General features: G+C 35.4%; 1 protein-coding gene across 2 annotated transcripts in view; it reads left to right on the top strand.

The window, feature by feature from the left end:
- LOC111147390 (serine/threonine kinase 31) overlaps positions 1-20,959 on the top strand; it is an 88,408-nt gene that overhangs the window by 2,238 nt on the left and 65,211 nt on the right. For both annotated transcript variants that reach the window (XM_022503392.1, XM_022503393.1), the window contains exons 4-8: positions 7,026-7,124; positions 11,877-11,951; positions 13,457-13,615; positions 19,401-19,759; positions 20,693-20,867. In XM_022503392.1, coding sequence (XP_022359100.1) covers positions 7,026-7,124; positions 11,877-11,951; positions 13,457-13,615; positions 19,401-19,759; positions 20,693-20,867 — 867 coding nt within the window. The remainder of the gene's footprint in view (positions 1-7,025; positions 7,125-11,876; positions 11,952-13,456; positions 13,616-19,400; positions 19,760-20,692; positions 20,868-20,959) is intronic.

Below are 20,959 nucleotides of genomic sequence, written 5' to 3' on the forward strand. Positions count from 1 at the left end.
TTTTTAATTTGACAGATCACAAGTAGGCAGAGAGGCAGGCAGAGAGAGATAGGAGGAGGAGGCAGGCTCCCTGCTGAGCAGAGAGCCCGATGCAGGGCTCGATCCCAGGACCCTGGAATCATGACCTGAGCCTAAGGCAGAGGCTTTAACCACTGAGCCACCCAGGCGCCCCCTCTGCCTTGTTTCTTGAATTCTACATATCAGTGAAATCATAATTGTCTTTCTCTGATTGACTTATTATTATTATTAGCATAAAATACCCTCTAGTTCATCCACATCATTGCAGATGGCAAGATTTCATTTTTTGATGGCTGCATAATATTCTGTTTTATATATTATTTATATATTTATAATCTTTATATAATGTATATATACACATATATATATATACACCACACACACATACCGTATCTTCTTTATCCATTCATCTGTTGATGGACATAGTTTGGGTGTTGTGAACATTTCTGCTATAAACATTGGGGTGCACATGTCCCTTCGGATCACTACATTTGTATCTTTAAGGTAAATACCGAGTAGTGCCATTGCTGAGTCATAGGGTAGTTCTATTTGCAATTTTTTGAAGCACCTCCGTGCTGATTTCCAGAGTGGCTGCATTAGCTCGTGTTCCCACCAGGATCCACATTCTCACCAGCATCTATCATTTCCTGATTTGCTTATTTTAACCATTCTGACTGGTGTGAGGTGGTATCTCATTGTGGTTTTGATTTGTTTTTCCCTGACTCTGACTGATATTGAGCACTTTTTCATGTGTCTGTTGGCCATTTGGATGTTTTCCTTGCAGAAATGTCTGTTCATGTCTTCTGCCCATTTCTTGATTGGATTATTTGTTCTTTGGGTGTTGAGTTTGATAAGTTCTTTATAGATTTTGGGTACTAGCCCTTTCATATGTCATTTGCAAATATCTTCTCCCATTCTCTCAGTTGTCTTTTGGTTTTGTCAACTGTTTCCTTTGCTGTGCAGAAGTTTTTTTTTTATCTTGAAGTCTCAATAGTTCATTTTTGCTTTTGTTTCCCTTGTGTTTGAGATGTATCTAGGAAGACGTTTCTGTGGCTGAGGTCAGAGGTTGCTGCCTATGTTTCTTAACGATTTTGATGGATTCCTTTCTCACATTTAGGTCTTTCATCCTTTTTGAGACTATTATTGTGTATGGTGTAAGGAAATGGTCCAGTTTCATTCTCCTGCATGTTGTTGTCCAGTTTTCTCAAAACCATTTGTTGAAGAGGCTTTTTCCATTGGATATTCTTTCCTGCTTTGTTGAAGATTAGTTGACTGTAGAGTTGCGGGCCCATTTCTGGGTTCTCTATTCTGTTCCATTAATCTGTGTGTCTGTTTTTGTGCCAGTACCATACTGTCTTGATTACAGCTTTGTAATAGAGCTTAAAGTCCGGTATTGTGATGCCACCAGCTTTGGTTTTCTTTTTCAACATTCCTTTGGCTATTCGGGGTCTTTTCTGGTTCCATGCAGAAGTGCCTAATTATTCTTAGCATTATTTAATGCAAGGCATTATTAGAAGACAAATGGTTACTACCTGAGTTACGAGTAGTGTGCTCATAATACACTGACTTAAAAAAGAAAGCAAGAGGGGCACTGGGTGGCTCAGTGGGTTGGAGCCTCTGCCTTCGGTTCGGGTCATGGTCTCAGGATCCTGGGATCGAGCCCTGCGTTGGGCTCTCTGCTCGGCGGGGAACCTGCTTTCTCCTCTCTCTCGGCCTGACTCTCTGCCTGCTTGTGATCTCTCTCTGTGTGTCAAATAAGTAAATAAAATCTTTAAAAAAAAAGAAAGAAAGATTATAATTGTGGTTTGAGAATTATACTCAATTTAATACCAATAATCTAGGCTGCATAAATTACTGAAGATGCCAAGATACTGTATTTGTGATGTTACAGCCCCATCTAGGGGTCTTTTATAAGATTGTTTCTTAAAAGATAGTGTGTTTTTAAATGTCATTTTTTTTTTGATGGCTTAATTTTGAATTTGAGATACAGTAACTTTTTCATCATAAAATGGGAAACACTAGTGGAACATTTACAGTTTTCTGTCAGACTTTAAGTCAGATAACTTTGCTTAGTTTTAAATATAAAGCAAAACACCTAAATGCTTATATTCCAGAATTTAAGAAGGTGAATCCCTCTAATGCATAGAGTTACTCACCAATTTTTTAATTTTGTGAACTGCATATGTGGGAGGGAAGAGAATGATGTTTCTACACTACCTGTGGTGTAAGAACTCTTTTCTGGGGGTGGGGTGAATTGGCAATATGGGAAGTGGAATTTATGAGAAGAAAACTTGTAGAAGAATATGATTAACCCAGAGTTTTTATATCTATGTAGTAAACATTGTAGAAGGGTGATACTCACAGAAAACTTGTGATAAATATGTGTCTCTGCTTATGCAGATATTTTTTTAAAGGGTGCCCACATATTCTCTGCCTGTTGTCTCTGTATTAATAGCAGTTGTGTCTCAGGTTAGACGATAAATATGTTTAAGATCATAGCTTAAATAAGATTTTCTAGGGACGCCTGGGTGGCTCAGTCGGTTTAGCATTGATTCTTGATTTCGGTGTTGTGAGATCTAGCCCCGCGTTGGGTCCCATGCTGGGTGTGGAGCCTGCTTAAGATTCTCTCTCTGAGGGTGCCTGGGTGATGCAGTTGGCTAAGCAACTGCCTTTGGCTCACTTTGAGATCCCAGTGTCCCAGGAACGAGTCCTGCATCAGGCTGTCTTCTCAGCGGGGAATCTACTTCTCCCTCTGACACTTCTCTCTCTCTCAAATAAGTAAATAAAATCTTAAAAAAAAAAAAAAAAAGAATACCAAAGTTTAAAAAAAAAAATTCTCTAACCCTTCCCCATCTCTTAAAAAATTTTTTTTTCTAGATCATCACTGTTCAATAGAAATATGTGAGCCACATAAGGAATTTGAAATTCAGCAGACACATTAAAAAGTAAAAAGAAACAGGTGAAATAAATTTTATTTGATATATTTTATTTAACTCAGTAAACCTAAAATATTTCAAAATGCAGTCAGCTCAGAGACATTTACAGGAGTTCTATTTTCCTTTTTCATATTAAGTTTTGAAATCTGGTATAAATTTTAGACTTACATATCTCAAATAAGACCAGCTACATTTATTTTTATTTATTTATTTTTTAAAAAAGATTTTATTTATTTGACATAGAGAGATCACAAGTAGGCAGAGCAGCAGGCAGAGAGAGAGGGGGAAATGGGTTCCTCACTAAGCAGAGAGCCCGATGTGGGGCTCAATCCCAGGACCCTGAGGTCATGACCTGAGCTGAAGGCAGAGGCTTAGGCCCCTGAGCCACAGAGGCACACCCCAGACAAGCTACATTTAAAGTGGATTTTGGCATCTATATGATAGTACATAAACATATAGATGGAGCTGTGATCCATTAAAACTTTATTTACGAAATCAAGTGGCAGAAGCCAAAATTTGCCAACCTCTGATTTCAGCCATGAAGTTGAGGCCTTGTAGAAATTTAACATGTTAAGAAGTTAGGAAACATGTCATAAATGGCTGAAAATATTAAGGGTTAAAACTACTAATGGCATTCACATGAATGATTTCAAGAAGCAAAGTGTGAAAATTTTTTATTTACTTGAGAGAGAAGGAGGGAGAGAGCGCAAATTGGGGAGCAGCAGAGGGAGAAGCTGGCTCCCTACTAAGCAGGGGGCCCAGCGGACTTGGGGCTCCATTCCAGGACCCTGGGATCATGACCTGAGCTGAAGGCAGATGCACAAATTGTAAAATTTGATTGGAGTTGGAATGGGTATAAATAAAGAGTAAATAGATTTGCAGATACGTGGAGGCATATCAAGATGAAAATCTGCTCATGTATATTCTCTGCCTTTCTGCCACTATGAATTTCTGCCTTGTAAACCACTTATATGAGTATGCTGCAGAATTTTTGGTAGGCCCAGTGGGATGAGTAACAGCTAAAGGAATCTTAAGTATTTGACCTTCACCTTTATTTGAAAGAAAGAGCTTCCATTTATTTCAGTCCAGATAGCTATAAGATCTAATGCAGAATATTTTGGTGTATTCTGAACTTTAGAGGTTAAATTCTGGGGCTTTATTCACAAAGACTGCTTGTAATGTGCTTTGGATCAGTTTAAAGTCAGTTCCCTTTTTTACTCTGTAGTGATACTGATACTCATCATCATTCTTTGGAATGGCTCTTTCAGTTTCTTTTCAGTCATCAGAGATAATCATGTTCTTTCTAGCCTTACTCAGTATTTTGCTGATATATTTTTAAGATTATATAAATATACTTAATTATTTGGGAATAACTTTAGACTTAAAGGAAGGATGTAAAATTAATACAGTCTTTCTTTTTAAAAAATCTAATTCAATTTAGTTAACATATAATGTATTATTAGTTTCAGAGGTAGAGTTCAGTGATTCATCAATCTTATATAATAATACCCAGTGCTAATTACATCATGTGCTCTCATGTGATCTCATGTACATCATGTGATGTGCCCATCACTCAGTTATCTCATCCACCAACCCTCTCCCCTCAGCAACCCTCAGTTTGTTTCCTGTGATTAAGAGCCTCTTATGGTTTGCTTCCTTCTCTGTTTTTATCTTATTTTATTTTTCTTTCCCTTCCCCTATGTTCATCTATTTTGTTTCTTAAATTCCACATCTGAGTGAAATCATACTGTTGTTTGTTTTTCTCTGACCAATGTTGGTAAGCATAATACCTTCTAGTTCCATACATGTCATGGCAGGTGGCAGTATTTCATTTTTTTGATGGCTGAGTAATATTCCCGTGTGTGTGTATACCTTTATACATATATATATATATGTACATTATATAGTCACATATATAATTTTATCCATTCATCTGTTGGTGGACACCTGGACTCTTTCCATATTTTGGCTTTTGTGACATTACTGTTATAAACAGTAAAAATCTATATTTTTATATAGATTGAATCTATATTTTTGTATCCTTTGGGTAAATACCTCATAATGCAATTGCTGGATCATAAGGTAGTTCTATTTTTAACTTTCTGAGGAAACTCCATACTGTTTTCCAGAGTGGCTACACCAGTTTGCATTCCTACCAGCAGTGTAAGAGGGTTCCCTTTTTTCTGCATCCTTGTCAACATTTGTCATTTCCTGAGTTGTTAATTTTTGCCACTCTGACTGGCGTGAGATGGTATTCCATTGTGGTTTTGATTTGTATTTCCACAATGCCAAGTGATGTTGAGCATTTTTTCCACATGTCTATTAGTTGTTTTGTTAGTACAGTCTCTCTTTATATTCTTATCTAGCTTTCCTTACTGCTAACATTTTACATAACCATAATACAGTTATCAAAGCCAGGAAATTAACACTGGTATCGTGCTATTAACTGCAGCCCTTATTCAAATTTCAGCACTTTTTTTCATTGCCTTTTTTTCTGCTCCAGGATTCCACATTGTATTTCATTGTCATGTATTTTAGTCTCCTCTGGCTTTTGATAGTTCTTTTATTTATCCTTGTCCTTCATGACTTTGACATTTTTGATCAGTAGTGGTCAGTTATTTTATAGAATATCACGATGGTTTTTCACAAGTAGATTGGCAATAATACTATAGAAGTGTTACTGTGTCCTTGTTAGTGTATCATATTGGGGATTCAAGATCTTGGTACATCATTTGATAATACTGAGCTTGCTTCACTTGATTAAGGTGCTCACTGCTGAGTTTCTTCACTTTAAAGTTACTGTTCTTTTTGTAATTAATAAATGTTTTAGAGGGAGATACGTTGAAATTATCTAATCTTGTTTTTCCTCAACTTTTCATACACGAATTTTATTATTTATTACTGTGGTCTTTTCCTAAAGATTTTCTCTCATTCCTTCTGCATTTATTAATTGGAATTCCTCTCTAAGGAAGAACTATATCTTCTCCATTCATTTATTAAATTACTGAAATTAATATGGACTCATGGTTATTCAATGGGTTATAATCCAGTACTATCACTATTTTGTTGTTTGAATTGTTCCAGTTTTGGGCATCAAGAGATGTTCATGTTGGCTCCTGTGCCCTTTAAACATGTCTCCATTTCTTTCTTGAGCATTTCCTTACTTTCTGGTACCACCAGAAGTTCCAGGATCATCTTTTATTTCCCTGTCCTGGTCCTGAAAAATACTGCTCTCCAAGGAACTCTGATTATTTTTCTTGGAGAATGGTATTTAGAAATCAAGAACAGGGCACTGGGTGTGCTTATTGCTACTGGAGTGTCATTGTTTTTAGGCCCTCTCAGCAGACAGATCTGGGAAATATATATGTCTAATTAGACATATACACATGTATCTGTTTGTGTGTCTTCCTTTCATATATGCATATATTATACACACACACTCACGCGTACTGTGAGTTAATACGAATGCCTTCCAACTGGAATATGACAGTGTAATTTCATACTAGCCTTCTCCCCTTTTTTGTAATTTCTTTCTCCTTGCTCTCATTATGTGTGGTATTTGTTTAATCCTAGTGTACACCTATAGGAGTTTCAAAATTGTTAGCCTATACCTATGAGAAATGAATTTACTAACTAGTTTGTCTTATTTGTGTATAGAGGATTATATACATTTTGAATTTTTTTACATCTGTTTTCTTTATACAACAAAAAATATATGAGAAGACTTAGGTCATTTGACTAAAATATGCTGTCTATTTTGAGCAATTAGAATTTGATCTAAAGTACATTCCAGAGATAATTGTTTAAATTTACCTCTTATGATTTAATAGTATTTGGTAACTTATTTTGAATTCCAAGTAATTTGAACTCATTGCAAAGTAAAAGTTTTCTATACCTAGAACCATTTCTTATAAAGAACTCATTTGAATTATAAAAACACTGCTCTAAGAATTTGATTTAATTTCTAATGTTCAAAATCTTTTAAGTATTATGCTAATAGAACTCTCAATTATATAACATTGTCAAATAATAATTTACTAAATCTTAAAATGTAGTTATTCTTTCTTTCAGAGTATTAGTAGAAATAACGATATTGTGAAGATTGGTTGCTCATTGTCTGAAGTTTGTCCCCATGCCAATTCAGTTTTTGGAAATCTTGATCCAAAGAAGGTGAGCCTATTTTTGGATATAATTATTCCATCTCTCTTGATAGCTTTCTTATGTCTTAGATTTTATAACTGTTGGAATTTTTGATGTATTTGAGAAGAAGAGGCAAATTTTTAGAACTTACGTAAACTGTAGTCATAGTAAATTTATTCTTTCAAAAATACTTATGGACCAGGTACTGTGGTAAGTAGTGAGTATATAGGGGTGAACAAGATAATCCTTGCCTTTGATACTGATTGACAAAAAAAATCTGTAAACATAATCTTTATGGAGAAGAGTTTGATGATCTTTTTCTCTTTTTTTTTAAATTGATGTATAACTTAAGTACAGTAATGTGTTTGTGTCTTAGCTGTACAGCTTCATTATTTTTACGTATGAATGCATCTATATAATCACCACCCAGATCAAGATACCGTTTCATCTTCCTGGAAAATTCTTGCAGGCCTTTTCTCAGTCAATCCTTGGTCAATAGTTCCTCTACAAGAGTTAATTATTATTCTGACTTTTGTCACCATAGTTTCACTTGCCTGTTCTTAAATCATACAGTATTTATTCTTTTGTATGTATCTGGTTTCTTTAGTTCAACAGAATTTCTGAGATTCTTCCATATTATTGTGTGTATTGGTGTATTGGTAGTTTGTTCTTTTTTTTTTTTTTTTAAAGATTTTATTTATTTATTTGTCAGAGAGAGAGAGAGAGAGCGCACAGGCAGACAGAGTGTCAGAGGGAGAAGTAGGCTCCCTGCGGAGCAAGGAGCCCAATGCAGGACTCGATCCCAAGACGCTGGGATCATGACCTGAACCGAAGGCAGCTGCTTAACCAACTGAGCCACCCAGGCGTCCTGGTAGTTTGTTCTTTTTTAAGCTATGCAGATTTCATTGTGTAACAACACCACAGTTTATTGTCCTTTGATGGACATTTGGATTGTTTGCAGTTTTTGGCTGCTGTGAATTAAGCTACTATGAAACACTTATACAGCCTTTTGTTGGATGTATTAACCTAATTCTTTGTAGTATATATCTAGGAGTAGAATTGCTAAGTCATACAGTAGGCATGTTTTACTTTGGTTATATTGGCCAAATAGTGTGGCAAAGTATTGAACCAGTTTTCATTCTTACCAGCAAAGTATGATAGTGATGAGGAGGCATTTAAATTTAAATTAAAATTTAAGGAGGCATTCTAAGGCACACCTCAGAGTGAATGCCTTTTTAAATATTGTGCCATGAATGCCTTGTTTGCATTACAGCTCAAAGCTCTGTTTATTTACTTATTTTATTTTATTTACTTAAAAAAATTTTTTTAAAGATTTTGTTTTATTTATTTGACAGAGATCACAAGTAGGCAGAGAGGCAGGCAGAGAGAAAGGAAGGAAAGCAGGCTCCCTGCTGAGCAGAGAGCCCAAAGCAGGGCTTAATCCCAGGACCCTGGGAGCTGAAGGCAGAGGCCTTAACCCACTGAGCCACCCAGGTGCCCCTATTTACTTATTTTAAAAAGATTTATTTATTTTTTTGAGAACGAGAGAGAGAAAGAGCGTTCAAGCACGAGCTGGGGAGGGGCAGAGGGAGAGGGAGAAGCAGACCACCCTGCTGAGCAGGGAGTCCAATGTGGGGCTCTGTCCCAGGACCCCAGGGTCATGATGTAAGCAGAAGGCAGATGGTCAACCCCCTCAGGCTCCCCAGCTCTGGTTATTTAAGTGAAAGGGCTAGATCTTATATTTTGATATGAAATTAGGTGGTTAAAATAGTGTTTGTAAGATGAGCCCATTTGTGTAAATAAAAAACAAATATATCTTAGCATATATGTAAAATTAGTGTAAATGTAAAATTATTTTCAGGAGGTCCATGTTGAAGTGTGTTGGGAAGGAAGTCTTTCTTACTCTCTCTCTCTCTTTTTTTTTTTAAGATTTTATTTATTTATTTGACAGGCAGAGATCACAAGCAGGGGGAGAGGCAGGCAGAGAGAGAGGAGGAAGCAGGCTCCCTGCTGAGCAGAGAGCCCAATGTGGGGCTCAATCCCAGGACCCTGGGATCATGACCTGAGCCGAAGGCAGAGGCTTTAACCCACTGAGCCACCCAGGCGCCCCTCTTTCTTACTCTTTACCTTTTTGATGCACTTTGATTTTCTTTTAATAATGTGCTTCTATTGGTTTTATTTTAAAGTAATTAAAACCCCAATGGCATATATAAAAATGTGTAAAAAGAAGAAATTAGAAGGAAAGAATGTAGCTTGGCGTTGAACATTAGAATGGTTAAGGGAGTATAATTTGTAAATTTTTAGGGTTTTTTTAAAACATCTTTGTAGCCTATAATTGTGGTTAGTAGGGTTAGAAATTAAGACATACCCACTTTTCCTCTTTTGAGTACAAAATACTTGCTTTACAAAAAATTCAAGCTAGTTTCAAGAATGGATTTCTTATTATAAATGATTACTCAGCCACCTCTGGTTACTTACGAATGCATTATAGTTTGAAAATTTTCCAGTGATTGACTGGTTCTCTTCCTCTCATCATGTAGGCGGGTAATGGGCTATAAATAGTGGAGCTGTGAGGGGAAAAGATTGGGACCAAGGACAATGGGATTGAATATATAGTTATGCCTGTGTTTTTATTTACTTTTTTTTTTTTTTTTTTAAGATTTTATTTATTTACCTGAGAGAGAGAGAGAGAGAGCATGGACAGAGAGGGAGAGGCAAGGCAGACTCCCTGCTGAGCCGGGAGCCCGATGTGGGACTCAATCCCCAGTTCCCCCGGGATCATGACCTGAGCTGAAGGCAGACACTTAACTGACTGAGCCATACAGGAGCCCCTCTGTGTTTTATTTTATTTTTATTTTTTAAAAAAATTTTTAAAAATATTTATTTATTTGATAGAGAGATCACAAGTAGGCAGAGAGGCAGGCAGAGAGCAAGGAGGAAGCAGGCTCCCTGTTGAGCAGAGATCCCAATGTGGGGCTCGATCTCAGGACCCTGAGACCATGACCTGAGCTGAAGGCAGAGGCTTAACCCACTGAGCCACCCAGGCGCCCCCTACTCTGTGTTTTAAAGACAAATCTCTTTGGGATAGACTTGTATTTTAATGGTTGTGATTTATTCATACTAACAGAGTCAAGAGCTTCAGATTCTTCAACTTTGTTGGGTGCCAGCTCTATTTCTGGATTTCTAAGTATCCCCACCCCTGCCTAGACAGGGTTGCAGTTATATCCCACTTCCATCACTTGTCTTATACTGAATTGTTAAATTTATTGGCGTATTATTACGAAGTCTTAACTAAAGGTAATGTGACCTTTTGCAGAGTCTGAAATTGATTAGGGCTGTTGATTATCAGCTGTTTTGTTACTGAAACTTTTTGCTTGCTGAAAAATGTAGTTAGATGGTTGGGAGAGTGTACCATGCTATTTGTGCCCTCTCTTGGCCTCCAGTTGTTGAGTGTTAGCTGAGGGAACCAGAATTATTTGAGTTAATTGAACACACCTATCCTTTGTAACATTTGCTTTGTTAGATATCCATTGTGTGACTGAATTGATTTGTACTTGGTTGCTTTGGGGAGTTGAGGATTTTTATATTTAATATATGTATGTCTTTTGCTTCAGAATCTCTGAATTTGTCCTACCTCAAGTGATACACCTAAAAGTAATTTTTATACTTCTCTTAAAGCAGTGTTCCTCAGTCTTTGGTTATGCCCTTCTAAGGCATTTTTTTTCCCTAATGGTTCTCCTCTCAAGATTTATTACCACCACAAATATACTATATATCTGTTTATGTTGTCAGTTAGTTTTGAACTTTGAAGGGATACAAACCATTGTAATATTGAAGACACACCCCACTCCTGAACCAGTTTTCATTCCTTGGGAATAACATTTCCTCCATTGAGAATGTATGATTTAAAGTCGTTATCAACCTAGGGTGATTTTGTATCCCCTACTCTAACCCCCAGGTGATATTTGGCAATGTCTGGAGACATTTTTGGTTGCCACAACTGGAGGGGGTGTTATTGGCATCTTGTAGGTAGAGGCCTGGGGGGATGCTGCTAATTATCTTATAGTACACAGGACAGAGAGAGCCTCCGCCGCATTTCCCTGCCAAAGAATTATCCTGTCTCAAAATGTCAATAGTGCTGAGGTTGAGAAATTGACATAAAGTATGTCAATTTTCCTTTGTTTTTTAAATTAAACATAATTAAAATATAAACAAATGAAAATTCAGTATTAAGGATATTATCAAATTTAATTTTATCCATTTATTAAGAGCCTTTATATATAAAGTAAAAAGTATAAAAATCTTTCTTGCCTGGTAGGACACATGGATCACACATGGTTGAGAATCAGACTGAAGTGTCATGTACTTGGCATGTTTATATTTTAAGAATAACTAATTGTATTATTTATGTTTTTAGACATTAAAGCAGCATAATTTTAAGACTTTGATGCTTATGCTTTTTTTTTTTTTGAATTTTATTTTTATGTCTTTTCCTCTTTTTTTTTTTTTGGTGCGGGGGGAAGCAGAATTGCATTATGGACTCTGAAGTCAGATTGCCTGACTTTATATCCTGGTTCTGTTGCTTACTGGCTTATGTCTTTGGGTGTATAAATGGTGAAAACAATGTATCTGCCTCATATGGTTGTGATAATAAAATAAGTTATATATAAAATGCTTATTGCCAAATAATAAGTGCTTAATAAATGATAACCCTTATTCTGATCTCCTTAGTGTGCTTTGAATCATTAAAATGCTAACTAATATTTCTTTTTCTCTTTATAGATTTATGGCGGATTATTTTCTGAAGATAAATGTTGGTACAGATGCAAAGTACTGAAAATCATCAATGATGAAAAGGCAGGAACAAGTGTTCAATTTTGTTTTGTTTTGTTTTTTGCCCTGAGTAATGATTATTTTGGGTCCAAGAATTGATGCTTGTTTAGCCCTTCATTGCTTATATATAGTAGTAATAAAATCTGGTTCAATTGAACTTATAAATTGATTAATCACGTTTTCCCCCCTGGCGAACAGAAACGAAATGAATTAATTAAAAAAATCCAGGTCAGATTCAGGAATATTCTTCTGAATTTAAGTTGTCATATAATCACCGCAGATTGTCCAAGAGTAGATTATATAATTTGTAGATTATGTTTGCTGATCAGTGGTTCTTCATCATCATGTTTGGTTTTTGCTAAGTAATTTTTAAAAGTTGATCCTATTAAAATTGAGTAGGAAAAGAACATTTGATCTATCCTTAAAAGTTCTTTTTATCTTTTGCTTAGTTGGTTTGCATATGGTTAATGAAGATTGACTTGTTGCTTTTTCATACTTTGGTTAAATGTGATGAATTTTCTTTGTGTTTAGCTATTTGAGTTTTTACATTATGAACGTGAGGGGGATTTTAAGGGAATTTGTGGAGATAAGATTCTGAATACCTGATGGCAGTTGCATATTGCAGGCTGTGTAAAAGATCTCTATAGGCTTTCCTTTACTGTTTTGTTCCTGTATCTGCTTTACAGGACTTAAAATATTTTCTCATGTGTGTATATTTTAAAGATATTTTTCTTAGGGTAATAAGGAGATGGTGAGATGAAGTAATTCGAGTAATGCTCAGAGTAACTTTTTAAAAAAAATACATGATTTATTACTGTCCAAGGTAATGGTTTATCTTAGTGAAATAGACCCTTCTTAATTAGACATTTTCCTCACAATTTGATAACCGGAGATGATATATTGTGTTTGCTTTTGCCTTGACTTTAACTTTTTTAAATTAAGGAGCAAGATGGCTTTTGATGTTGGGATAATCTTCTTTTTTTTTTTTTGCTTTCCAAATAGATACAGAGCTGAAGGTGAGGGTAACCTTGATTCATTTCCTAGGTTTAACACTTGGGTTGGGTTTAATTTTACCCAAGGAAGTTTGATAATTTTGACATTGTTTTCATATTTTACTGTTTCCAATTTGAATTTAGGAATGTTGATTGATTTTAACATTCAAGATAGGAGAGGCCATTAGCTTCATAGATTTTTGTTTATTTAAATACCAGCTGTTTGGAAAAAAAAAAACAAACCAACCATAATGAGAAATGGTACTATTGGAATTAGTACTCTTTGGTACTGTTGGAAATAGTACTGTTGGTAACTAGTTAACTAGTACCAAACAGTGATTACTGGGATCTCATGGACCATGGATTTTCTTTATTTTGAGAATATTGTTGGAGGTCATGTTTCTAAATACATTTTGTCAATTTGAGGTAAAATGTCCTGAGGTAATTACGGTAATTAACAGAAGGCAGTAAATGGATGGTTTCCTTGGGGATGTTTAATCTAAATTCTGTGTTAGTATTTGTCTCATTTTTTCCCAGTGTCTGGTGAGATACATTGACTATGGAAATACCGAAATTCTAAATCGATCTGATATAGTTGAGATTCCTTTGGATCTGCAGTTTTCTAGTGTTGCCAAAAAATACAGACTTTGGGGACTACAGATTCCTTCTGGCCAAGAAGTTACCCAGTTTGATCAGGCAAGTCACAGACTTAAATATTTTTGTTAATGGAAGTGAAGCTCTGTGTTTGAAATAAAATATAAATGTAGTTAAATTCTGCTGATCTTCTTTAATATAAAAGCCTGTATAAATTAGTGAAAAATATGAATTGTAGAATAATTAAAAGTAATTATGTAGTAATTTAAAAATATGAGTTACATAATGATTCAAAAGCAGTTATTTGTGCTCATCTTTGCTAGGTAAACATTCGTGATCAGAGTTGCATGTGTGTATGTATTTGCATAATAAGTGTAAATAATTTCTTATATAAAAGCTTAGAAGAGTCTCTTATGATGGAAAAAATGATAAATATAATTATTGTTATCTTTTGGTTTTGAGAGATTTTGGTGATCTTTAACCTAGTCCTGGCCACAAATACCACAAAACTGAAATTAGTGGAGTTGTGAATTTATCAGATTTTTAGCATTTTGGCAAGGGTTCAAACTGTTTGGTGTCGTAGTTTTCAATGATGTTCTATTATCTAGATTCGGGTTTGTATCCCTTTCTATTAAATTTTGGATTAGTAACCTAATTCTGTACCATCTGATAATTTTAGGGGTAGTCTTATGGGAATTCTACCTCCTTTTAAATCTCCTGTGCAGCAATGATGTTCTTTTGGTGGGTGTTAATGCTGTTGAGATATTATTGATAAGTAATCAGATTTGTATTTTTTTATTTAGCAGCTCAAATGACTTATGTGAAAAATGATTTAATCGATAACTGTGGAATAGTAAAATTCAGAAACCTATTTGCCTCTTTTCTGTTTGTTTTGTTTTGAGAATCTTGGAAGTTCGGTGTAGTTTTGTCTGCAGTTTAATTACCTATAAGAAACATTTCTGTACTTAGGACTCAGACCTTCATAAGTATAGAGTAAAGCATAGATATTATTGTAAAATTATATCCCTAAGTTTCTGGTTTAAAATCTGAAGTTTTTTTTATTAATCTAGATGTTTTGACCAAGGTAGAGGATTGTTTTAAATTTCTTGTATGCCTAGAACCCTAGAATGTTAAATTTACTGACCTTAGAATTCCCCTGCTCTCACCTTGTTATTTTATAAATAAAGAAATTGGGTCTAGAAAAATTAGATGACTAATTATTTAAAGTAATAAAGGTAATTACTGCTGAGTAAGGGCTGGAACTCAAGTCTGTTGCTCTTCTCATGGTAAGATGATAGAAAATTTATGTTGATTGAAACAAGTACGAATCAAGAATAAAAAGGTCATTTTTAAAAGTTAGTTTTGGAACTGAGGAGTAAACTTTAGTTATTGGGAATGTTTTTTAATTTTCATAGATTCTTTACAGGTGGTATTATTTGTATTTGCATGCTTAAGTTCAGTAAAAAGACTGTTAGCAAACTGAATATTTTCTGGAAAAAATAGTTACTCTTGAATGTCTCTGCTTAGGAAGCCCATGTAGCCATTAATTCTCAGCTCAAGGCTTAAATATAATTTCCTATATAAAGTCTTCGCTAATACCCACCATCCATTCCCCTGTAGCTGTTTCAGTCATTCAGTGTATAAGGCATGTAGAGTTGCATTTTTTTCCCTCTCCCACAAGATAGTGAGCTTATAGAGATAAGACTGTTTTAGTAGAGACAATATTTTATTCATTTTTCTATTCTGGATCTCCTCAGTCTTGCTTGTTAGGTGTTAAATGAGCATCCAGTTTATCTAGCATTTGAGCAAATGAATGAATAGTAGGGATTTAGTTTAAAAGAGAGAGAGAGACACTCTTAGAGGGTGACCTAGGCACTAAAATACCTTCAGTACATTTTAAACCAACACTTTCATACCCGTGTTACAGCACAGTTGAAACTGATACTCTGATTAGTGGTTACAAATGCCGAAGATCACATGAAGATTTAGGACCTAAATGCATTCCTTATTGTAAAAATTTTATTTAGAATCAGGGAATGAGACTAGAGATTGGAATTTGGGTTTAACAGATTAAAGACATTTTAGCCTGTTTTTAATATATCCAGATAAGATTAGGTAGACTAAAATAGCAAGCAAGTGATGCTTTCTTGGTTTTGAATAAAGCTTACCAGTTTGGGAAACATAATGAGATATGTCTTAGAAAAATGGCATCATCATTTAAAAAAAAAAGATTTTATTTTTATTTATTTATTTGACAGAGAAAGACAGAGAGAGAGATCACAAGTAGGCGCAGAAGCAGGTAGAGGGGGAGGGGGAAGTAGGCTCCCCGCTGATCAGAGAACCCGATGTGGGGCTCCATCCCAGGACCCTGGGACCATGCCCTGAGCCAAAGTCAGAGGCTTAACCCACTGAGCCACCCGGGCGCCCAGCATCATCATTTTTTAATCATTGAAAGCTCTGTGTTCTAAGACAATGATCAGATTTATTTAAAAGATAAATCTTATTAAAGCCTTTTAAATACCTACATTTTAAAAATAAATAGATCTCTCTTTCTGGCATATAAGATTTAATGAGAACTATAATACATTTCTCAACATAAAAATTAAATATTTAACATTTAAGAAAAGAATACATAGAATATATATATATATATTTAAAGATTTTATTAATTTATTTGACAGACAGAGATCACAGTAGGCAGAGGGCAGGCAGAGAGAAAGGAGGAAGCAGACTCCCTGCTGAGCAGAGGAGGTTCAATCCCAGGACCCTGGGATCATGACCTGAGCTGAAGGCAGAGGCTTTAACCCACTGAGCCACCCAGGCGCCCCTAGAATATATGTTTTTATGGTAAAGTATAATATTAAAAAACCCGTGTATTATCTACTTGGTCATTCTTTTTGTTAATTAGAATTTAAGAGAACTTAGATTTTATTCCAAGTTTAGGATTTTGTTTTTCTGATTATGTATAATTCAGGGAGAATTTTATTGAACAACTAAATGTGATTGGTGATCATAACTTAAATGGAATTTGACTTCAGGGAAAAGTCTAAAATATTAGATTTTTGCATAACATTTTAAGCAAGGAGTAGTATACCTTTAGTGCATTCAGCTTTAGCTAATTAGAACTCTTGTAGAAAGTAGATTATTTCCATCTAAATCCATATGTTGCCCAAAGACAGAGTTTCTCAAAATATTAAGAATTTTACATATTCCAGCAATAATTTTCAGACATTGTCATTTCTATTAACATTGGTTAGGAGTAGAAGTTGTACTTGATTTTAGATAGACTTTCAGCATAAAGGTGATGGTGTGAACAAAGGCAAAGGAAAAAAAATTAAATTTCTTTAAAATTTACAGCCATTGACAAGTCCTTGAGACAGGCAGAGTATCCTTCTAGGAACTCAGCTGCCTCCATGTTATTAGTCTGACCTCCAAAGTCCTGCAAGTCTCCTTTAACATGTAAAAATTCCTTTGGAAACTTCCTTTATCTCTACCCACCTGTTCTTCCCAAGATATATGTTAGCAATCATCCTCCAAGAGTATGGCACACTGATAGACACCTGAAGGGTCTCATGACTAAGTTTTTACTAGACAGTAGCAAATGACCTTTCCCTAACAACAGCTAGCCCCTCAAGGTCCTGGAAACTTTGCTTCCAAATCCTTAGACACTTGCGCTTTCCCTGACCCCCTCCCAATTTGAAAGTATAAAATGGTCACTCCTCATGACCCCAGTGTAGCTCTTTCTGCCCACAGATCTTGTCCCTGTGCTTTAATAAACCATCTTTTTGCACTGAAGACATCTCAAAAGTTCTTTCTTGATGGTTTGCTCCCAAACCCCAACAATGTCACATCAGTTGAAACCAAAGGTTTTTGTTTGAAAGAGGTTAACCCAAAACCAGATTCTGATTGATCAAAATCTTAATCTGATCTATTTCTATGAATTATATTTTGAGTTTGTTAGCTTCGCTTGCTTGATCTCATTTGTTGGTGATGCCTTCTGAGCCATCTTTACTATCTATATTGGTATTCTTGGTAAATTCAAGCCTCTCATGTGTTTAAGATGTGTGTGTTTAAGAATTTTATGACTTGAAAGATTTATAAAGCCTGTGTTTTTGTAAACTTAAAATACTATGTCATTTTGGTTTGTGGATTAAAAAAATATATATTTTTGAATGGTTAATGATGAGCATTTACAGTTTGCCTTCTGCTCTTACAGATGTACCCTTCTAGGTCCAGGGGTTCTTAACTTGGGGTTAAAATGTATCACAGTGAAATAATTTTCTTTGTAATTCTATGTATTTTTCATTTCATTTATTTATTTAAGTTTTTTGTTCATTTCTTAGAGCACAAGCAAGGGGTGGGGAGGGGCAGAGGGAGAGGGAGAACTAGGCTACCCATTGAGCAAGGAGCTGATGCGGGGCTCCATTCCAGGACCCTGAGATCATGACCTGAGCTAAATGAAGGCAGATGCTTAACTGACTGAGCCACCCAGGCACCCCTATTTTATGCATTTAAAAAACATTTTTCTGAGAAGGATTCTAAAAGTTTTACCAGCCTGATTAAAGGAGCCCATGGCATAGAAAAAGTTAAGAGCTCCTACGTAAGTCTCATTTCTACACTTTATAATACTGTATAGTTTAAAAAAGAGAATATAATTACTCCTTAACAATGTTATTTAGTTTCTTGGACCTTGAATTTTTTTTTTCTTTCTGTTCTTCCTCCTCCTCTTCTTTGGACCTTGAAATTTTTTCTTTATCCTCTTTTTTCCTTCTTCCCCCTCTTTATTTAAATGTGGTCAGCTTGTGTTTTTGCTAATTTTTAGTTTGGTCTCTTTAAAAAAAATATTTGAGAGACAGAGAGAACTTGAGCATGGGTAGGGAGGGGTAGAGGGAGAGGGAGAAGTAGTCTCAGTAGGGAGACTGCTGTGGGGCTCATGGGGCTGGATCCCAGGATCCTGGGATCATGACCTGAGCTGAAGATGGACATTTAACTGACTGAACCACCCAGCCACCCCTAATTTGGTCTTTATGCTCTTAGTACCTGGATTATCATTGGTATGGTTTCCTGCTTGTTTTTTTCTCTTCTAATCCTGTCTTACTGTAAAACCAGAGTACCTCTTTTTTTTTTTTTTTTAAAGATTTTATTTTTAAGCCCCCAGCATGGGGCTCAAACCCAAAACTGAGATCAAGAGCCAGCCAGGTGCCCCTAACCAGAGTACCTAATTCTGCCTGTAAAACTATTTTTATTTTTTTAATTTTTATTTATTTATTTTTAAAAGATTTTATTTATGTATTTGATACACACACACACATACACACAAAGAACAAGCACAAGCAGGAGAGGGAGAAGCAGGCTCCCCACTGAGCAGGGAGCCTGACATGGGGCTTAATCCCAGGAACCTGGGATCATGACCTGAGCTGAATGCAGATGCTTAACCAACTGAGCCACCCCGGTGCTCCTATAAAGCTATTTTTAAAGTATTGTTGAATTTGAGTGCTTTTTTTAGATACCAGGATTCATTTTTATGTGCTATAATCCTTAGGACACCATTTCATTTCATTGGGACCAAAAATGGTCAACACTCTCTGCTTGGTTTAAAACAGTTATTCTAGGGTATTTAATTGGTACACATTTTAAAATTTATGGATATGGCTGCCTATACAGGTATTAACTCTACTTCTGGAGAGGAAGATTTCTCCTCTAAATGTGTAATTAGAATATATTCATACACATGGAGAAGTATATTTGCTTATAGCCAATAACAAGGTAAGAGTTTTCAGAATGAAGAAGTATGATTGTTTGAAAAACTGGGTAGAAACAAAATAAGTGAAGAAAGACATGTTGGCGTAGTTGGTTTACATCTTTTTTCCTCCCCCATTTTTCTTAGGGCAGAACCTTTTTGGGGAGCTTGATTTTTGAAAAGGAGATAAAAATGAGAATTAAAGCAACCTATCAAGATGGAACAGTTATTGCTCAGGCTGAGTATGGCAGTGTGGATATAGGGGAGGAGGTGGCTAAGAAAGGATTTGCAGAAAAAAGCAAACTCACTTCCAGCAGTAACACCTGTGAGGAAAAAAAATCAGATCCTGGTCCGCTTGTCCTCAGGAACTTCAAAAGCCCTATTCCCTCATGGGGCCATAGATCAAACCAGTCAGCTTTCACCCGGCCAAAGGGGCGCTTAAGTGGGAGGATGACTCTTGACTCGAAGAATGAAAATGATGCAGGAAATCATGTGACATTTCCAAAGTAAGACTGTCGTGGGGTTTTCAGTCAACTCGTTTCTAATTCTTGGTAAAGCTCTTGTCATAGTAGAAGTCAAGCTTAATGTTTTTGGAATCCTCATCTATGTCAGTGATTTTGAGGGATGATACTCATTTCTATTTTTCTTAAATGTGTATTCCTCTCTGCTTTTGTAGGAATTTTTCATAAGAGCCATTTTGAAAGAAAAATTATTCCTGTTATTTAAAGTTCACATGCCAGCTCTTCATATTAATTCTTCTGAATATGTTTACCAAAAATATAAATATACTCCTAAATCTGAATTATCCAGGCACAGCCAGAATTTCAGATAAACTTTGAAGTTTTCCTTTTGCTTTAAGAATATTTTAACGAGTTTTAGGGAATTAACTTTCTTTTTTAACAAAAGAGAAACTCTTTGTTCTTCCTGTGATAACTTCCTGTGATAACTTGATTATTACAAAAGGAATTCACTTTTTAGACAATCTTGAATTATAAATTTGAAGCAGAAAGCCATGTTTAATGTTTCTAAGTACCAAACCATTTATAAACTTCTGTGTCATGATCCAAGCCATGATGCCATGTCTTGGGTTATGTAGCTGTTTTTGGGATTGTAGAAACAAAACTGTCAAGTAGAGTGGAGTTGATGGGGAGGAGAAATTGGAAGAAACTGATAATGAGTCCTTTTTACTGTATTGCTGGAGTTGATATTGCTGTAAGTTGGAATATATTTGAGTGTTGGCAGCATTGTTTTTGAAGTATAATTTTATGAAAACTAGTTTGCATTAAAATATTTTTAAATGTTGAACTAGATAAAGATTTTAAATTAGTTTTCAAAATTAACTTAAGATATATTCTCAAGATGATTTAGTTTAGATTTATGATCTCTGTCAGTCTTAACACAGTTTGGTTTTTAAAATAAGAGAATTTGTTTTTTAATAGGGAAAATTTGACTATTGGAGACTTTAATTTAGGATCTAATGTCAGCCTGGCAAAAATTAAGCAGGACCAGAAACTGATTGAAGAAAATGAAAGGCTTAAAAACGAGAAGGAGGTTCTTCTTGAAAGTTATAAAGCTCTACAATCCAAAGTAGAACAGACTGCCCAGGAGCTGCAGGTATGGTATGTTCACTGGTATAAGGTAAAGAATGATCATCTGGGTGATCTGTATACTTATCTGCTCTTCTTTGTTTAATTTGCTGGCACTTT

This window comes from Enhydra lutris, unplaced genomic scaffold, assembly GCF_002288905.1.
Source record: "Enhydra lutris kenyoni isolate GAN:26980312 unplaced genomic scaffold, ASM228890v2 scaffoldscaffold16, whole genome shotgun sequence".
Classification (NCBI taxonomy): Eukaryota; Metazoa; Chordata; class Mammalia; order Carnivora; family Mustelidae; genus Enhydra; species Enhydra lutris.